General features: G+C 37.4%; 1 protein-coding gene across 1 annotated transcript in view; it reads left to right on the top strand.

Annotated features, from left to right (window-relative positions):
• Positions 1-10,481, top strand: part of TTK (TTK protein kinase) — a 34,500-nt gene extending 24,019 nt beyond the window's left edge. Inside the window, exons 13-22 of the mRNA XM_039379128.1 lie at positions 1,474-1,600; positions 2,719-2,811; positions 4,560-4,717; positions 4,808-4,959; positions 6,164-6,288; positions 6,606-6,686; positions 8,618-8,794; positions 9,353-9,443; positions 9,659-9,756; positions 10,221-10,481. Of these exons, the coding sequence (XP_039235062.1) occupies positions 1,474-1,600; positions 2,719-2,811; positions 4,560-4,717; positions 4,808-4,959; positions 6,164-6,288; positions 6,606-6,686; positions 8,618-8,794; positions 9,353-9,443; positions 9,659-9,756; positions 10,221-10,310 (1,192 nt within the window). The 3' untranslated portion in view covers positions 10,311-10,481. The remainder of the gene's footprint in view (positions 1-1,473; positions 1,601-2,718; positions 2,812-4,559; positions 4,718-4,807; positions 4,960-6,163; positions 6,289-6,605; positions 6,687-8,617; positions 8,795-9,352; positions 9,444-9,658; positions 9,757-10,220) is intronic.
• The last annotated feature ends 7,408 nt before the right edge of the window (positions 10,482-17,889 follow it).

Here is a 17,889-nt window from a genome sequence, read left to right as displayed (position 1 = left end):
TGGTCTCTCGAAAGACTTAAGCAGGTTTTAATGGGGTTTCTTAAGTTTTTCTGTTCAGATAGCCAACATTCCATGTGCTTCTGTGAAGTGCCTGACTTTGAGATTCAGATCGTATTTAGGGACCTTTGCCTTCTCTGTCAGCTTCTCAGTATTTGTATGTACACCATCACATCCGTGAGTAGAGCATTTGCCTTTCTCTGACCCCTGCTATGTAATGCTTTCTTTTAGATGACTTTTTTTTTTGACTGACAAGCCTTCTAGCTTGATAGCTCTGTATCAGTCTAGTTCCCATGATGCAAGTGTCTGAGGGTTTTTAAAAATACTGTAAGGAATCTAGAGGCTTGCGGAATTAAGCACTTAAAAAAATGCTAGTATTTCCTAACTTATCTATGTGATCTTAAATTATGCATAAACCCCTATACCTATGTTGGCAAATCTTTATAATTATGTGATTACTTACTATTTTCATAAGTCTCTGGGATGAATCATTTAGGTCAAAGTTGTATGCTGAGTAAGCACTGTTCTTGTTGGTAGGACCTGTCTCTGTAGCTGTAGAATTTAGAGTATATGTAGGGAATGAAGTACATCATCTCATGAAGGAACTTGATAAAAGTAGCCCTTGAATAGATTGGTTTTGCTTCTTTCAAACTTTGATAATACAGAAATTTTAAAAATTCTCATTACATGCAGTATGTATACACATGGTAAATATGCAGAATGGCTGAGTGCTTCTGTGCTCAATGAGAACCATCCTTTTGACTGGTTTTGTCCTTTTTTTTTTTATTTTAACTTTTGGGATTTTACTCTACAAAAAAATTCTAGGCATATATGTTCTTTTCCAGTTCTGTTCTTGGCATCACTTTCAGTAAATACTGTGGGGAAAAATAAAGTATATTTGGTAATATAAGTAAATAGATGTTAGATACATCGAGGGAACAAATGAAAAACCCATAGGATTTCTTGTGATCTTTCATTTTCTTAAATACATAATCTTTCTGCTCACATGCAGTATGAGCTAAAGTTCTCAAGGAAATCATGTGAGGATTTTTGAAGTTGTCTGTCTCAATATGCTTACCTAAAAAAAAGGTAATCTAAAAAGGTTTTAAATAAACAACAGTATGCTGGAGAAAACTAAGTGTGGCTCAAACTGTCTTGTGGTCAGCTCTTCTAGCCTTAGAGTGCTTTCATGTTTCAGTTGCTGGGAAGTGCCAACTAGTGTCTGAAGATGGGGATTTAGTTAGTGTTTTAAAAAGTATTTTCTAAGTGTGTTATAGTTTCAGTTTACTTCTGAAGAACTTCTTGATTTAGAAGGTGATGTGGTCTTAATGCTAATTATTGAATGTAGTGGAGGCTTGTGCTCTTGCTAGTCAATAGGGTTTAACTTGCAAGAAGCACTGAAGATTTCAACTTTGTTGTTAAAATAATCTTTAAAAAATACAACTAAGTGCAGATATTGTTCATAATTTTCTTTAGTTTCAGCACACCAGTTGTAAAGAACAATTTTCTACCAGGAACTCAAATTTCTACTCCCTTCAGCCAGTTTCCTTTTTATGTACCACATACTCCATCAACTCCATTTCAAAATCAAGCTGGCTTGCAGGTAACAATTTTAGGCTGTCTTCTGTCATTTTTAAATACATATTTTCATTGGGGACTACTTTAGGTAAAATGTATGTATATATTTTTTTAATCTAAAATTACTACTTATCTTTCTGAATGTGTAATGGAAAGTAATCTGTATTACTTATTCTCAAAATAACTTTCTTCATGTGTATGTCTGAATCTAAATGAAATAAGTCAGCTCTTGAAAAATCAGTTCAGTTGTGTCAAAATCCTGAAGCCTTTATGTCTGCAGCCTAAGCCTTTTCAGATCCTACTTAATGACAGAGACAAGAACTAGAGTCTCTATTTTTGTTCTGCTGTGCTTTTGTAGTGCTACTACCCACTACAGTGCAGTACCAATAAAGAGAAGCAATGTGTGTTGAAAACCATGAGTCTGAGGGAGGTAAAAAACCCGAAGACTTGCATGTCTCCTCCATTTTGTTAGATTTCACAAATTTGGATGCATTTGTTGTGGCCTGAGATCATGTAAAAATGGGTTACCTTACATGTGCTGCACATTCAGGTAGGAATCTTCCCAGCTGTAGATAAAACTAGGGGATAGGTTTAAGCTTCCTACTGGAGGATAAGTATTAATAAATTAATAAACAAAACTTGAGACCTTTCTATGGCTTCGTATAGCAGATATGGGCAAGACAGGCTGTTTCAACTTCACAACACTGAAATCTCCTGGCTAGTAGTTACTTTCAAATAAAATAGTAGATGGTTTGAGTACAGCTCTCAATTTCATGCTGGAACTGAAAGTCTCTTAGATAATCTAGTTTCTGACAATATATGTGAAGAGGGAGGTGTCTCTAATGGTCTGGGAAGCCTTGTTAAAGAACACCCTTTCCTTGATTTCTGTTGTGAAGAGCATTGGTATCTTTTGCAAGAGTTCAGTGGTGTTACGTTCCAAGTGATGATCATTATATAAATACTTTTGTTTTAGGGATCTTTTAGCTTTCATTTAAAGTCTAGCTTTACTGCTGGCAAGCAGTTTTATCCTGTTCAGAAAGACCAAGACAATTTGAAGCATTTTAACTTAATAAACAATAGAACCTCTACTTTCTGTTGCATGTATACCAATAGTTATTTCTAACCTTTTCTGTATGTACACAGGTTCCAGCTTCTTTACCTTCGCATGAATGTCTTACCATCAAAGGAAAAGTTTATACAGTATTAAAGCAAATAGGTAGTGGAGGCTCAAGTAAGGTAAGATGCTCCTTTAGCCTTTTAGGCAATCACTCGTTGACACAGTAGTAGTTGTATTGTAAACTCACATGAGTGCATAGTACTAACATGTACAAAGTGTTTGACCCAGAGAGTCTAGAAATTTGCTGTTTTATTTAGACTTTTTGCTTTTGAAGATAATTTCTATGGTAGAGTGAGCTTTAAAATTCCTAATAAAATCAGCTCTTCTGTTGTAAGATGTGCTGTAAGATTATATATGTCCTAATGTGAGGGGCTGTAATTCAGGGCGATGTGTTAACATGGTTGGGAAATGAGTGACTTGTAAGGTTGATTGAGAGTTCCTGAAGTGAAAAGATCGTCTCTCACCACTTGTGTAACTTGTGTGAGAAGCAGAGTTGTAGCTATGTCTGAAGTGGTGAGTGAGCAGCTTTTTATAAGGAAATTTGGGCTCATGGGAGCTTGGGAAATAATTTTGCCAAAATCTCTTGGTTTTGTTACAATTCTTTATTTTCTTAACAACATAAGCAGTTTTGCTGTGGAGGACTGTGTCCAAGGCTTTACAGAAGTCTGGATAGATGACATCTGTAGCTCTTCCCAAGTCCACTGATGTAGTCCTTCTGTTACAGAAGGCCACTGAGTTGGTCAGGCAGGACTTGCCCTTGGTAAAGCTGTGCTGCCTCTTTCAAATCACCTCCCTGTCCTCCATGTGCCTTTGCAGAGCTTCTGGGAGGATCTGTTCCAAAGGCATCAAATTAGTTAGAGATCTTTCCCTCTGTGAACCCATGTTAACTGTACCTGATCATTGCATCGTCCTTTAAATGCCTTTAAGTCGTACCCAGGATGAAATTCTCTGTAACTTTTCCAGAAACTGAAGTTAGGCTAACAGGTCTGTAGTTTCCTGGGTCTTCCCTCATGCCCTTCTTGTAAATTGGAATACTATTAGCCAGTCAGCAGGGACCTCTAGAAAGAAGAGCTTTCTGTGTTGGCAGTGTACAGTTGTAGAATGGGGTAGGATGGCAGGGGCCTTTGTGTGTCACTTCGTCTAATAGTCTACTTAAAGCAAGGCCAAAATAGAGCAGGCTGCTCATCTCACAACCTTTGTTGGACCTCATGGTTTTGCATTTAAGTTTTGAGTATTGCTTAGGATGAAGATTCCACAACCTTTCTGGACAAGCTGTTTTCCTGTTGGACTACATGGCAGTGAAAAAAATTTCCAGATATTTAATTGTAATTTTTCTTGTTAGCTATGTCTGTTGCATCTCGTACTTCAATGATTCCTGAGGAGTCTTTTTCATACCTTCCCTTTAAGTAGCTGAAGACAACAGTAAGATTCCTTGTACCCTTCTCATCCTAAGACTGAACAGATTTGGTGCTCACAGCCTCTTATGTACCATGTGGTCTAACCTGTAAATGATCTTGGTACGACAAAATGAATGTGCACTGGCAGATCAAACCTGTATCTCTGGGAAGTGTAATTTTGTAATCTTCATGTTAGGAACACTTCAGACTTGTGATGTACTACACCTAGTGAAATACAGTGTGGCACCAAGATGGTTTCTGGTAGAGGATTGTTTCTTTTTTAAGTGGTGCCTTCTTTATTGATTTTTTTTTTTCCTTCTTCCTGCTGACTTGTGTGAACTGCTTTGCATTGCTTCTTCCTTTTGAAAAGGTACACTTTTTCTTTTGATATTCTGACTGTGCTGAGATGAAGGACCATAGTAAATCAGAACTAGGAATGTGTGAAGTTATTAACTGATGCTGTTTTGCAGGTGTTTCAAGTACTGAATGACAAGAAGCAGCTGTATGCTGTCAAATATGTGAATTTAGAGGAAGCTGATCAACAGACTGTTCAGAGCTATAAGAATGAAATTGCTCATTTGAGTAAACTGCAGCAGCATAGTGATAAAATCATTCGCCTTTATGGCTAGTGAGTAAACACTAGTTTTATCTAACCAGTGCCTTTCTATAAAAAGATATTTCCTTAACTTTTAACATAAATATATATATTTATTTTTAGTGAAATTACTGATCAACATATCTACATGGTAATGGAGTGTGGAAATATCGATCTCAATAGCTGGCTTAAGAAGAAAAAAAACATTGATCCATTGGAACGAAAGAGCTATTGGAAAAATATGCTGGAAGCTGTTCACACAATCCATGAATATGGTATTCTTAAATAATTCTCGGTATTTGTATAGCTTATGTGGCAGAAAATATGAATATGTTCTAATTTTGGAGGTGGTATTGTTCTTAATATTGGTATAAAGTTAACGATGTTCAAAGATGGGTATTTACTGTATTGTGGAAAAAAAAATTCAGTGAAACAAAAGACAGAGGTAAATCTTGATGCCAGGCAGACTTCACTAACTCAAGGGGGATCTACAAATAACACCATTTGTGTAATGCTTTTTGTTTCCTTACAACAACCAGAAAATATCTTCTGTATTGTACTACAGTGTATACTCCAAATTCTACTTGTTCTCCATTAGATTCAAATTCTAGCCACTCATTCTATCCAAAAGAAGCTTTGACATTAATGGCAGCTAATATGCAGCACTGTCATCTTTACTTTGACAGTGTGTCAGCTTCTTCTTAGTTTTTCAGTCCTTCCTTTCATCTTTGCCTATGTCATTGAAGTGTATACATCCATATTCTGTTTGGCTGTATAACATAAAGGAGAGGGCAGATTTGGATCCTTTTCCTATTTAAGGAAAGAGTGAAGACTAGTGCATATAGCAGAGATCATCACTTCTTTTCAGCACTAGAACATTCAGTGATGTGGCAAACAGCAAAACCTACTAAAATTCAGGCTACATACATACATGTGATGTCTTTGAAACAAATAGTTTTGTAAAATATCAGAATGGATTGGTTAATTATGTAGATAACCAAAATTCTTAAGTCATATAAGTCAGTCATTTGAGAAGTCAGTCACGTGTACTCCTCAGTGAATGGTTAGACTAAGCAATAATATTCTTTTATTTTAAGTACCTGCTTAGCTAATTATTTGAGAGAAAGCTACAGGCCACTGAATTGCTCCAGAGCAGAATTTCTGTGCAGCAGCGTGCACACAGAACTGGAGGGCCTGTCCTGAACTAAAGGAAACTGCAACTCAAATCTCTTGGAGCTGTTTTGGAGTTCCTGCAGATTTGAATAAGTAATAATTAAAAGTGTAAACTCATAGAAGTCGTAACTGTTTAAAAAGAAATGGAAGCATTTTAAGGAATCTGCAGAGAATAATTTGGTTTTGGCTGGTTAAAGCTGTTTTGCACCTTCTCTCTGTGCAAGAGTTATGGGAATTCAGAATAGAAAACACCATTATATATCTTGGATTGACTAAACCTGGATTTACTTTAAATTTTTTTTACAGGCATTATTCACAGTGATCTGAAACCAGCAAACTTTCTGATAGTTGATGGAATGTTAAAACTAATTGACTTTGGCATTGCCAACCAAATGCAGCCAGATGTGACAAGCATCGTTAAAGATTCTCAGGTGAAATACTTTTGGAAAATCCACGTGCACTTTTCTGTAAAGTGCTATAGTACCTGCTGATAATTTTGATTATTGTAATAACTTCAATTAATATTGAAATTTTACGCTGAATGGTTTTATATGTCTATATAAATATTCATGTATATGGATTTTTACATGTTTTTATTGAACAGAATAACAATGGCCTTCAGCTGTAATAGAAACAAATTTTTAAAATGCTCTTCAGTGTTTTGGGACAAAACTCTAAGTTTTTATTAAGTGAGTTCAATTTAATGCGTGCTTCACTTAAAGGAATGGTTTTACCTTTTTATGACTAGGTTGGGACAATGAATTATATGCCACCCGAAGCAATAAAAGATATGTCTTCCTATGGAGAAAATGGGAAGTCTCGTTCTAAGGTAACATGGTCTTTTTTATCCTATTCCCTCCATGTTAAGAAGAAAGTAATTCAGTAATGTATCTTAACACTTAGTTTTCTCAAAATCTTCCATTGAAACTTGAACACAAGAAAATTCTTTGTGCTGTGATGATGGTGGGCAGAGATTGAAGGCTAAGGTTAATCTCCCTAACTACTTTACATTTTGCAGATAGAGTTTAGAAAAATATAAGTACTCAATGAATAAGTAAAATTGAAAGTAAAACAGATGCACAGTCTTGGGCATTAGAGGAGCTAATAATAAAATGATAATATCTAAACTGATAATAAACACAAATATTTTAAGATCAATTTTTATGGAGAAATATAAGAGTTCCACTATGTTATCAGTGTGAATAGCATCAAACAGTAATATACGGTGAAATACGTGAGCCTTTCACATACCAGAGGTTGTACTGATGACTTATGTTACAAATGTCTTTTGAGCATCTTAAGGGCCCACCATGCTGTGCACCTCTGAAATCACTCCAGGCTAGAGTTTTCAGGGTGTGTTTCTGGGAGGATCTTCCATGGAGTCACATGAGAGAATCAGTCCTCAATTACTTCTTGGTTGCCTGTTGTGCTGCTTATGTCCTTTTGTTTTAGCTTTGTTCTGCCGAGAATTGTGAAGCTCTTATGGTACTGTTTGCTGCTACACAGCTACATTTCAGCATTCTGCATCAATAACCTTGGCTTAGAAAATTCTTTCTGAAAGCAAGAAAATTTTCTTTCTGATACAGACCATTGTTAGTATGTTTGCTTAAACAAGTTATGATGATGCTTGTGTCATCGTCATATTTTTTAGTTCTTTTGAGTGAGGGGCAGGTCTTGCAAGTAGTGAATAATACCTAATAAAGTCTTTCAAAAGATGATACAATGAAGTCTAGTATTTTAGGGCCACACATACAAGTTCTGTGTATCCTATGAATTTTTCTATGCTACAGAATACTGTGAATTGTAGAAATTTTTATAACATGACCAGGGCAATGGAATGTGAATGATGAGGAAAGTACTAAAGGGAAGCATTTTTACGCTGGCAGTCAAACTTCAGTTAAGGGGTACACAGTTAAGTGAAAAAGTATTTAAAAAAAAGAAATCCATATGTATGTGCATGTACACAAAGACTAACTTTTTTTAACAGTTGAATGGAAGTTGTATTACATAGTGAAATGCAATCTTGTCTTTCTAAACACAGGATAGAATATCTTATAAGTGGATTTTCTTTAAGAATGATACTTTTTACCTTCTTTACCCTTTTAAAAATTGCATGCAAAGTGCAGGCTTGTTCTGGAGCTCAGCTCATCTAAGCAAAAATGTAACCACTGTACTGGGAGTCAGGTTCTCTGTGGTTTCCCCATGTCCTTCCTCTCCCCCACTCTGTGTGCTTTTCTTAAAGTACTTCAGCTTCAACAGGAGAAGTGGAGAGTCGTCCTGCAAAGAACATCCGGGGTGTGGTGGTTGAAATATGGATCTGAATCCTTGAAACCCCAAGGAACTGAACTGTGGCTTTCAACTTTAGGGACATAGCTGTGGTGTCTCACTGTTTTCTGGATTGAATTAATTTAGTATGCTTTTACTTGTGTTTATTTATAAATCGAAAATTAAAATTCTGCTGCTCAGCTTGTTAAGGACTAACTTTAATTTTATTTTAAGTTAGTTCTTCAAGTAAGTTGATTTTCAAAAATAATAAGAATAGCTTTCTTATGGAATATCAGTGAATGATGCCACATCACTGTCTTAGTAGATAATGGCATGCTGCCTTGGCGATTTTGTGTGATAGTTACTAAGATGTGTTATCCAATGGAAAGTGGATATGCTGTTAAATGAAATGACTGTACAATTACATGATAAATTGACTGAAGGAGCAGTTTCTTAAGTGAGAAGTAATCTTTAATTTTTTTTTTTTAATATTAGATAAGTCCCAAAAGTGATGTGTGGTCATTGGGATGCATTTTGTACTGTATGACGTACGGAAGGACTCCGTTTCAACACATAACAAGTCCAATAAATAAACTACATGCTATTGTTGATCCCAGTTATGAAATAGAATTCCCAGATATTCCTGAGAAGGATCTTCAAGATGTGCTAAAGGTAACTTTCCCTTAAGGTTAATTTTAATTTAAATAATGGCAATTTCTTTATTTAAAGCGTATTTTCTAAAACTAAATGAGTTGTGCTTGAGAGACTTTTTTCACAAATAAATGCTCACTGATACTTGTAGTAACAGATCTTATTCCAAAAGAAGATTTAATGAAGCTAGAATTACTTCATATACTTTCCATATTAAAGTCTATTTTCAGCTTAATACTAAATAAATACTTAAAGTGGTCTGACTTAACTCCTTTGGCTCCAAGTAAACACAGTAGTTTTTGTACTTGCTATCCCTTTCCCTCACCCTGCATATTTGCCTGCTTTTTGCATATTTGTTTGTGCTTTTGCTCGCCCTATTTGTGTTGCTCAGCAGGTAACAAATTAAAATCCAGAAACACTTATCCCCTTAACTTTCAAATTTCATTGTCATTTTGTATAGTTTGGCAGTAAGAAGTTTTGACATGCATCTATGGGGTCTTTTAAATGTCCTGACTGTTAATTTGTAGGAAAATTCTTAATTTATAGGTAAAGCATTCTTCCTCTTTTTTTCATTTCCAGCGCTGTTTAATAAGAAATCCTAAACAAAGAATATCTGTTTCGGAGTTGCTGGTGCATCCCTATGTTCAAATTCAAAGTCATTGTCAAACAGGTACATTTATTTGAAAATGCATTTTATTGAATAATATTTATATCTGCTTAAAAAAGGCTTTACTTGTATATGTACTTTACACTTGTTGTCATAACTCAATTTTATGTGGTGCCTATGTCTGCTTCAGAAAAGACTTCAGTATATTAGTTCTTAAGCCTCTTAAAAAGTGCACTGGTAATGTATACAACTTCAACATAATTATAAATTAACTGCAGATGTCCCGAGTGCAAAAGGAACAACAGAGGAAATGAAACGCATCCTTGGCCAGCTTGTTGGCTTGAATTCTCCCAACTCTATTTCTAGAGCTGCAAGGGTAAGTAAATTTTCTATTTTTTTTTTCTTTAATATGAGGGTGAACAAATAATTATCCTTTTAACAATATCGTGATGTTTGTGGCCACTGATTTTCATATCATATAAAGCCTGCCCACCCTGAGTAGACAAATACCTCTCTCCTTCCATGCTGGTGTTTCCATATCAGAGACAAGTAATCGAGTAAACTTGATTTTAAATCTCTGCAACTGGTTGGTTCTCTGCTGACTTGTGAAGCTCTATAACTTTGCTCACACTGCTAATTCAGCACATCTGTCTTCTCTTAGGCACTATTTTGCATTACAACTGGTACAACTGAGCTGTCTTAAAACTGTATTTTTATTTTCTGGAGAAATTCTGGTGTGGAATACCTTAGTATGTGATTTATGGCAATGTTTGTTATGTGGTTTAAATCCATGTGCAATCCATGTTCACCTGAATAATTTGTGTGTTTGTTGACTTTCAGACTTTATATGAACAGTGCAACAGTGGTAAAAGTCTTGATGTATCAGCGTTTGCGGAACTTGGCAGTCAAAAAACACGGACAACAAAATGATGTCCTACAGTTCAGGATGCAACACATGTTTGGTCTGTTCGATAAGTATTTTGTGCTGCTAGCTTTTAAAGGACACTCAGCATGAAGTTTGCCTTTTTATATGTTCCTTGTGTTCTTTTGATAATACTTGCAGGTCATTAAAAAGAATAAAATTGAATGATTTTCACCATGGATTCTTTCACTCCTTGAATACTACTTGGGTTGAACAAAGACAATGGCTACTTGGTGATTATAGTCTTACTTACAAAGCACTACAGTGTCTGGAGTACAAAAACTTGTATAAGAGTCTGAGTTCTCTTATCCCTCTGAAGCTAAAATTAAAAAAATTCCAAAAATGCCAATTGATGTACACAAAAAACATGTAAATATCTCTTGAGATCTCCTATGGCATGAACAGAGTGTTATGCTTTTCTGTCCTTTGCCAGGAAATACCTCGTGTCCAGTTTTGACTATAACTAAGGAAATAAGCACTCTGTATAAGCCATCAGTTATAATACTAAGAGAGGCATTAATGATAGATATAAATGTCACCCAGTTTTTGAGCTGTTCCTGTGGTTAGGTGGTATGATGGAAGCATCAGTGCTGTTATGAATTTATATGAATAAAATGGCTTTTGTTCTATTAAAAATGCTACTATAAATCTACTATGCTTTTCCAATTCCAAAATATTAGAAAACCCTTCAAGATTTATGATGGTCAGAAATCACTAATTTGGATTTTTAAAAGCTTTAATACTAACCACACTCTAAATTGCACTGAATGTAGCAGAACTGTTTTTTACTGTGATTCTTATTGGATTCTTTGAGGTTTGTTTTAACTCATTTACAGCTGATGAAAATGTATGAATTTTAGATTTATTTAGATAATTGAAAGATGTTAAAATAATGACCAATAATTTTAAATTGGAACAATAACTTCAGTTTCATGGCAGTTGCCATGTTGTCCCAAACACTGGAGTGCAAGTCAAGTGCCTGGAGATTCTTTCTGACTCTGTGGTGGAGGTGGATGCTCATAGCAGTTCCACCATCCATAGGCTGCCTGGCAGGTCAGTTGTCTGGGGCTGGGAGAGAATCATCATTCTTGCTGCCGGAATTTTACTTTAGCCAAGACATTTTGCTCCCTTGGGAAGATATGGCTGGAGTTCAGAGAATTCTAATAATCTACTTTGAGCATTGTAAAATACCGAGTGGTAGTTTGATATTCTAAGGATAGGGGTATTGTTCTTGAGAACTTTTGGGTTGACCCTATAAAAGGGGAACTGCTACAGCCATTGCCATGTGTATTAGCAGGGCTGAGAACTTTGTTCTCTTTGTCTGGGTAAGATTATCTTATAGGAATAGGCATATTTTGCTGCGTGCTCTCTTCTGCTTGCCATTAGTGTTTATGGGGAATCACTGTTGTCAACATCTGTTAAATGAAATGCGTTACTTTTTATACTGGAATGCAGCTCTTCCTGCAGTAGTCCAGATACAGAATGGCAGCTGTGCTTTGCATGATTCTTCAGCTCACAGCATAACCATTTTCCATGCTTGCATACTGAGCAGTAATAGTTTATTAGTATCACTCAGAGCCCTATCACAATGTCTAGATCTGGAGCAAAGAACAGAGATATTTACAATTCACTACCTGGACAGCAATACTGGAGGAAAGACTTTATTTCAGTGTGTTCTTGCTATCTTTCCTGCCACTGATTTAACACTGCTGGATGATTTTATGGCCTGTAAGAACTGAAGAATGAAGGAGAAGAACATGAGAGAGAGCACAACATGAAACTCATAAGAATTGTATTTTTTCCCCCAAACTTTAGTAGCTTTGCTTTTCAAATGAGGTTTTCGGAGCTTGCTAATATAATAAAAGCACTGCTTGATAGAAGGGAAACTTTGTTCTTAATTATTTCATATTGAAAACAGCACAACTATATATTTGAAGAAGTAGCTTTTAAAAAAGTCTTTAATGAAGAATTGTATATCTGTAATTTTATCAGACCTCAGCTTAACGTGTGTTTCAAAACTCTATGCCCTCACCTTTATAGGCCAGTTAGGCCTATCCTCCTATGATGGAGCAAATGCTTGTAAAAGAGCTTTATTCTTTGTTCCTGTGTCTGTTCAGCACCTGCCCTCCTTTGTTTCAGGTTAAGAGTGATTTTCCACTTTACACAGACAATATGATAAGGGGTGGGAATTATTCCCGGTAGCAGGCTGGTCTGGGAGGAGGGCTGAAGCAGGGGACGCCAGAGAATGTGTGCTCACCCCAGTGTTGGAGCACAGGCAGGAACAGCACATCTCCCTTGGAAGGGCAAACTTGGAATGATAAACTTGACTTTGTTGTTGATCTCATTGTCACTATATGAAACAGAGTGTGGAATCTCAATTAGTCATCTGTTGGGGTAGAAGATAATTATCCCATATTTCTAAGGAAAAAGAATTTTTCCCTTTAATGGTCTTGTTCTTTCTGAATTTTTTTTTTTTAATCCCAGACTTTAATGCATAATGAATACAAATGCTAGTGGTACTCCAGTTGTCTGTTTAGTATTTATATAAGTTCTCAAGCTTGCAGCTAATGAGAAAAAATGTTATTGTTCTACACATTTCATTCTAAACTGTTTGGGAGACTACTTACGGTGTGGGAACTGAAACACTATTTCTGGCATTCTCAGGAGAGGAGGGAGAGTATCAGTCTCTTCAGGGAAAACTCTGTGAAGAAAATCTTTACAGAAACATCTTTTCAAGGAGTCATTATTGAAATGTTTCCCAACTACTTGTCTAGATTACAGATCTTGAAAAATTTCTGCATAATTATGCTAATGTTGTAATTGTTATCTTTTGCCGGTTTTGCTTCTCTTGTTTGTGTTGAATATTGAGAAGCAGTGCTGCATGCCTTATTTTTCTGTTGTACTGTATGGTTTATCAAACCTTTCTTTTATTGCATGACTGCTAAAGAACCCACAGGAAATAAAACTGATGTGAGAAGGAGCTTATGAAAGAGGCCTCGGGCTGATGAGAGGCAGTGGGTTGTTATCAGTCATCCCTTTTAAATAAGTTTCTTCCATTGCAAATGAGTAATTGATTTATACTTCTTCCCCACATCAGTGGTACGCTACAAGATGTCTGTCTACGTTGGCAGCTGCCACTTACCAGTCTTCAATCTATTCCAGGGTTTTTTTCTGCTTTACAAACGTCCATCTCCCTTCTCAGATTCTCCTGGATCTGAAAAGCGTAAGGGAAGTACAGAATAGCTATGTGTGATTAGCTTTAAAGAACAGAAAATACCAGAACTGCCATCTTAAATGTCAAGTAACAGGTAGCTATCTGAAGCTTTCTCAAGGTTACAAAATACCCGTTGTGTATTACTGTCACCCTCAAGGCCATGTTTCAGGACATTTTGCGTGTATAAAATGGGAGGGAAGATGGCTGACTAAACTAGAGTATATATCTCTCTCTCTAAAATACTGTATCAGCTAATATTGAGTTACCACAGCTACATGAAGAGTAGAAAAGTAAATTCAGCTGACACTAAAAAAACCTAACTGCAGAAGGGTGACTTGCTTTTTTATTTATGGATGGGTATAGCATAACTCAGTCTCCAGCTTCCTCATGAAGGGAAGAGGAGGGGAAGGCACTGATCCCTTCTCTCTCGTGACCAGTGACAGGACCTGAGGACATAGCCTCAAGCTGGGTCAGGGGAGGTTTAGGTTGGATATTAGGATAAGGTTCTTCACCCAGAGGGTGGTTGAGTGCTGGAACAGGCTCCCCAGGGAAGCAGTCCTGGCACCAAGCCTGAGTTCAGGTTGCATTTGGGCAAAGTTCTCAGGCACATGGTGATTCTTGGAATGGTCTGTGCAGGGCCAGGAGTTGGATTTTGATCCTTGTTGGTCCCTTCCAACACAGGACATTGTATGATTCCGTGATTCTGTGATTCAGCCTGACCAGCTGTATGATTAGTTGGAATTCAAACACTAAATGGAGTTCAAGTTTTGAAGGCTCTGCTCTTGTAGCCTGTCTTGGTGTGACAACACCCAGAATTGAGTTCTTGACAAATATAAGAAAGGGAGGCTGCTTGCTTGCTGCCTCTTCCAGGACACTTGACCAAGGAGCAAGACAAATCTATGCACAAATCTATCCTCATGGTGCTGGAGGAGTCAGACTCCTGCTTTATCTAGCCTTGGGGAAGGAACTCTAAGGTCCTACTGCCGAACATGTGGCTAGGCGGGAAGGAAATGGTTAAATCCCAAACAATCGAAAGTGCAGAGCAGTGTATGAGTTAGTCTGAAGGAAAGTGGTCAAATTGTTGCTCTGTTTTGGTCACTCCTGTGTGTTTCTGTTCTTTCTTTAAGCTCCTGATATAAACAGCTGATTCTGGGAATGGTGATAAGTATCAAATTAAAAAATAAATAGTTGAAGTAAACTTGAGTTCTAGTACACCCCTAGAAGTCTAACTTACTCCTGAGCTCCTCAGCAAGGGTCACTGGCTAATCCTGGCAGATGCCAGTTATGGCAACTAAGTACTAAAAACTGCTTGCTTCTCCCTTCTGGTTGTCTATGCTCTTATTGCCTTGCTGGTCCCTCAGTTTTGTGTGAGTTCTGAGCAGCAAGGATAAAACAAATACTACTTTATCATATTTCTCTCTTTGACACTCTTATGGTTAAGACACATCCTGTTTCAGCTAATAGAGAAGTATTCTCTTCTTGCTGGATGCATGTATCTCCTCCCAGTTTGGTTATCTGTACCCACCTGCCAAGAACATGAAGCTTTGTCAGGGAGCTGGTATAGTGTGCCCTTGTTTGCTTGCTGCTTCACATAAAGTAATTAAGAGAGAAATCTTGCAAGATAAAGGCCATAAAGAATGGAGCAGGCAATGCAGTGTGATTTACTCATAGGAGATAGAGGTGTACACCTGTATGGGCACAGAAGGAGTCTTTGTACAGCCTACCCATACACTTTCATGGGAGTTGCTGAAATGAAACCTGAGATAAAAATCTGACTTCTCACCTCAATTCCTCCCTTTGGCAAGTAGAATATCCACAGCTAAACGTGATGCAATTCCAACATGCTGGCTCTAATCAGATGAGTTGCTAAAATCCAAGCAGCTTTTGCAATGAAAGATATGACTAATTTAATGTGGAATAGTGGTACTACTATTCTGAACCCTGAATAAACACAAGGAATAGGTCAGTTATTAAACAGTCTCAGTCCATTAGTCTTAACTCTTACAGTATTGTAAGGATCTCTGCCTTGTCTCTATACCCACTTGATATGCAAATTATGTTATAAGTGCAGGTAAGCTTTGAATAGCTGATTGTTACATGCTCTGTCTATGTCTCAGGTTTTTTCTCTATCTTAAATAACTGTTGAAAACCAATTAAAAATACAATGAAGTAACTATATTTAAGGAGTTAGGTTGATTCTTGCTTCCTTTTTAATCTTGGATAGAATCATTTAGGACCTTTAAGATCAATTCTAACTGAACCTAGCTCTGCCAAATCATGGCTAATATATTTCTGTGAGTCTTATCTCTTTACATTTCTTGTCTCGTCTGTTCAGAGTTTGGCAGAAAGCTGTTCAGTGCCATGAACCCCGTACAGCGCTGCTTGTGTTCAGTGACTTGGCGGGGGATAAAGCTCTTGATGCTGCTATTGCAGAGAGGCATCGTACTTCGAAATATTCTTAACAGGCATAAAATTTGTCATCCACATGGTGTTTGGATGTTCATGCAATGGGCATGATACGCAGACACGCAGTTCTGTGCAGCAGAAGGCAGTGAAGTCTCCTCCGTGGTGGCTGAGGAGCACTGGGCACTGCAGCAGCTGCTGTGCGATGGAGGGAATCCTGAGCCATCCACTAGGAAGCACTGACCAAAATTTCAGTAAGGGACCTCAGTAATGAGACAAGCAGGAGTCTTATCTCTTCAGCAGGACTTGGGTACCTGACTCAAAGGTGAGTGGTTGCCTGAATCTTTTAGTCTAATCTTGGGACTTAGCAGAGGTCCAGCAATGCAAATGTAAAGACATTTCCTAACTGGTGTGTGCTGGGCAATGCAAATGTGAACAAAGAATTGGTTTTAGGGAGATCAGATGAATATCCAAAGAAATCCTGGCTTTTGTCATGTATTTTGCCTTGAGTTAGAGGATGCTTCTGTTGCTGCTCTAGCTTCTCTGGGAAGAGAAGATTGACAGAAAAACCAAGTCGCCTGCATCAACGTTCAGAGCTGAGGAACTCAGAAATTTTTGTGTAAGAGCCATGCTCTGTTAAAGGTAAGTCCAAGGAACAATTTGAAATTGATGTGCAGCTTTTTAGGACAGTTGATAAAGCTCTCTGGGCCTAGGTGGTATTGACTGCAGAAGTCTAAAGGAGTTTCCAATAGATGTTCTAGAGGTCCTGTGGGATTTTTAAATTAGCCTTAGGAACCCAGAAATGGAAGGTAATAAATGTGATACTGGTCTTCAAGCATGTTGGAGCTTGTAAATTAGACTACTAAATATGCCTTCCATAATAAGTAAAGCCTATGTTGCCACAACATGAAGAAATTCACATGGGAGGAATGTATCTTAATATACATCTAACGCAAGGGGCTTTGGAGTGGTATTTGGGGAAGGTTCTTCTGCATTATGCATAGTTCCCTGAAAATGTCTGCCAAACCCTTGTACCGAAGGACCTAATTAGGCTATTAATTAATGGGAAAGGAAGAGAACACAACAAATTATTGGTGTACTGCTACATAAATGCATTTGGTTTGAATGCTGTCTGCACTCCCTGAAAAGGATCTAATAAAGCTAGAGAATATAGAGAGAAACAGTGAAAGGGTCCAAAGAGATGGAAATTACTTCCATACAAGACTAAAGGCTGTATGACTTCCTTAGGAAACTATTACTCTGGCTGAGGTGGTATATAGGATAGGATAGGAGGAATCAGCATTGCGTAGGGATAGGACCTGATGAAATGATCAGTCAGACTTTTAGAAATGGATGAAAGGAAGATACCAGAGTTCAGTATGCAAAATGTAAGTGCATCTGGAATTAGACTAGTGGGGGATATTGAGGAAGCCAAAAGTATCAGCATGTTCAAAAAGAGATTGAATACATTCAGGGAGGTTAGGATGATCCTTGGCACTGGATGCAAGTGGTGAGATGTAATCTCTGGCTTGGGAATTCCTTCTAAACCTCTGATCTCAAGCACCTGGGATGTTTTGCCAGAAATGGAATTGCTTACCTTCCTGAAAGGATTCATGTTGGAAAAGGATATCAGACCACACCGCCTTGTGCTCTGACCCACTGTGACAACAGATTCCTTAATTGGAGCCCAATGGTTGGGTTTCTTTGGATACCAGATACTTGATTTCAATCTCCGTGCCTGTCAACATGACAGTTTTCGCAAGCAGCATTCAAATGTATTTGAATAGATACATCAGTGTCAACTGAAAAGCAGTCATGTTTTAGCAGGCATCTTGTGCACTGGCAACGGCCATATCTGTACAGCATTATCTTGCTTCCCACTCCCCTTCTTCCTGAGCCACTACCTCAAGTAGTCATGCAGGTTTTGTAACTTTGCTGTAACTTCCTTGCTGAGATTGCATGCCATACCT

This window comes from Pipra filicauda, unplaced genomic scaffold, assembly GCF_003945595.2.
Source record: "Pipra filicauda isolate LSUMZ 115617 unplaced genomic scaffold, ASM394559v2 scaffold157_size4220110_pilon, whole genome shotgun sequence".
Lineage (NCBI taxonomy): Eukaryota > Metazoa > Chordata > Aves > Passeriformes > Pipridae > Pipra > Pipra filicauda.
Note: the sequence above shows the minus strand (reverse complement) of the source record. Positions and strands in the feature narration are given on the sequence as shown.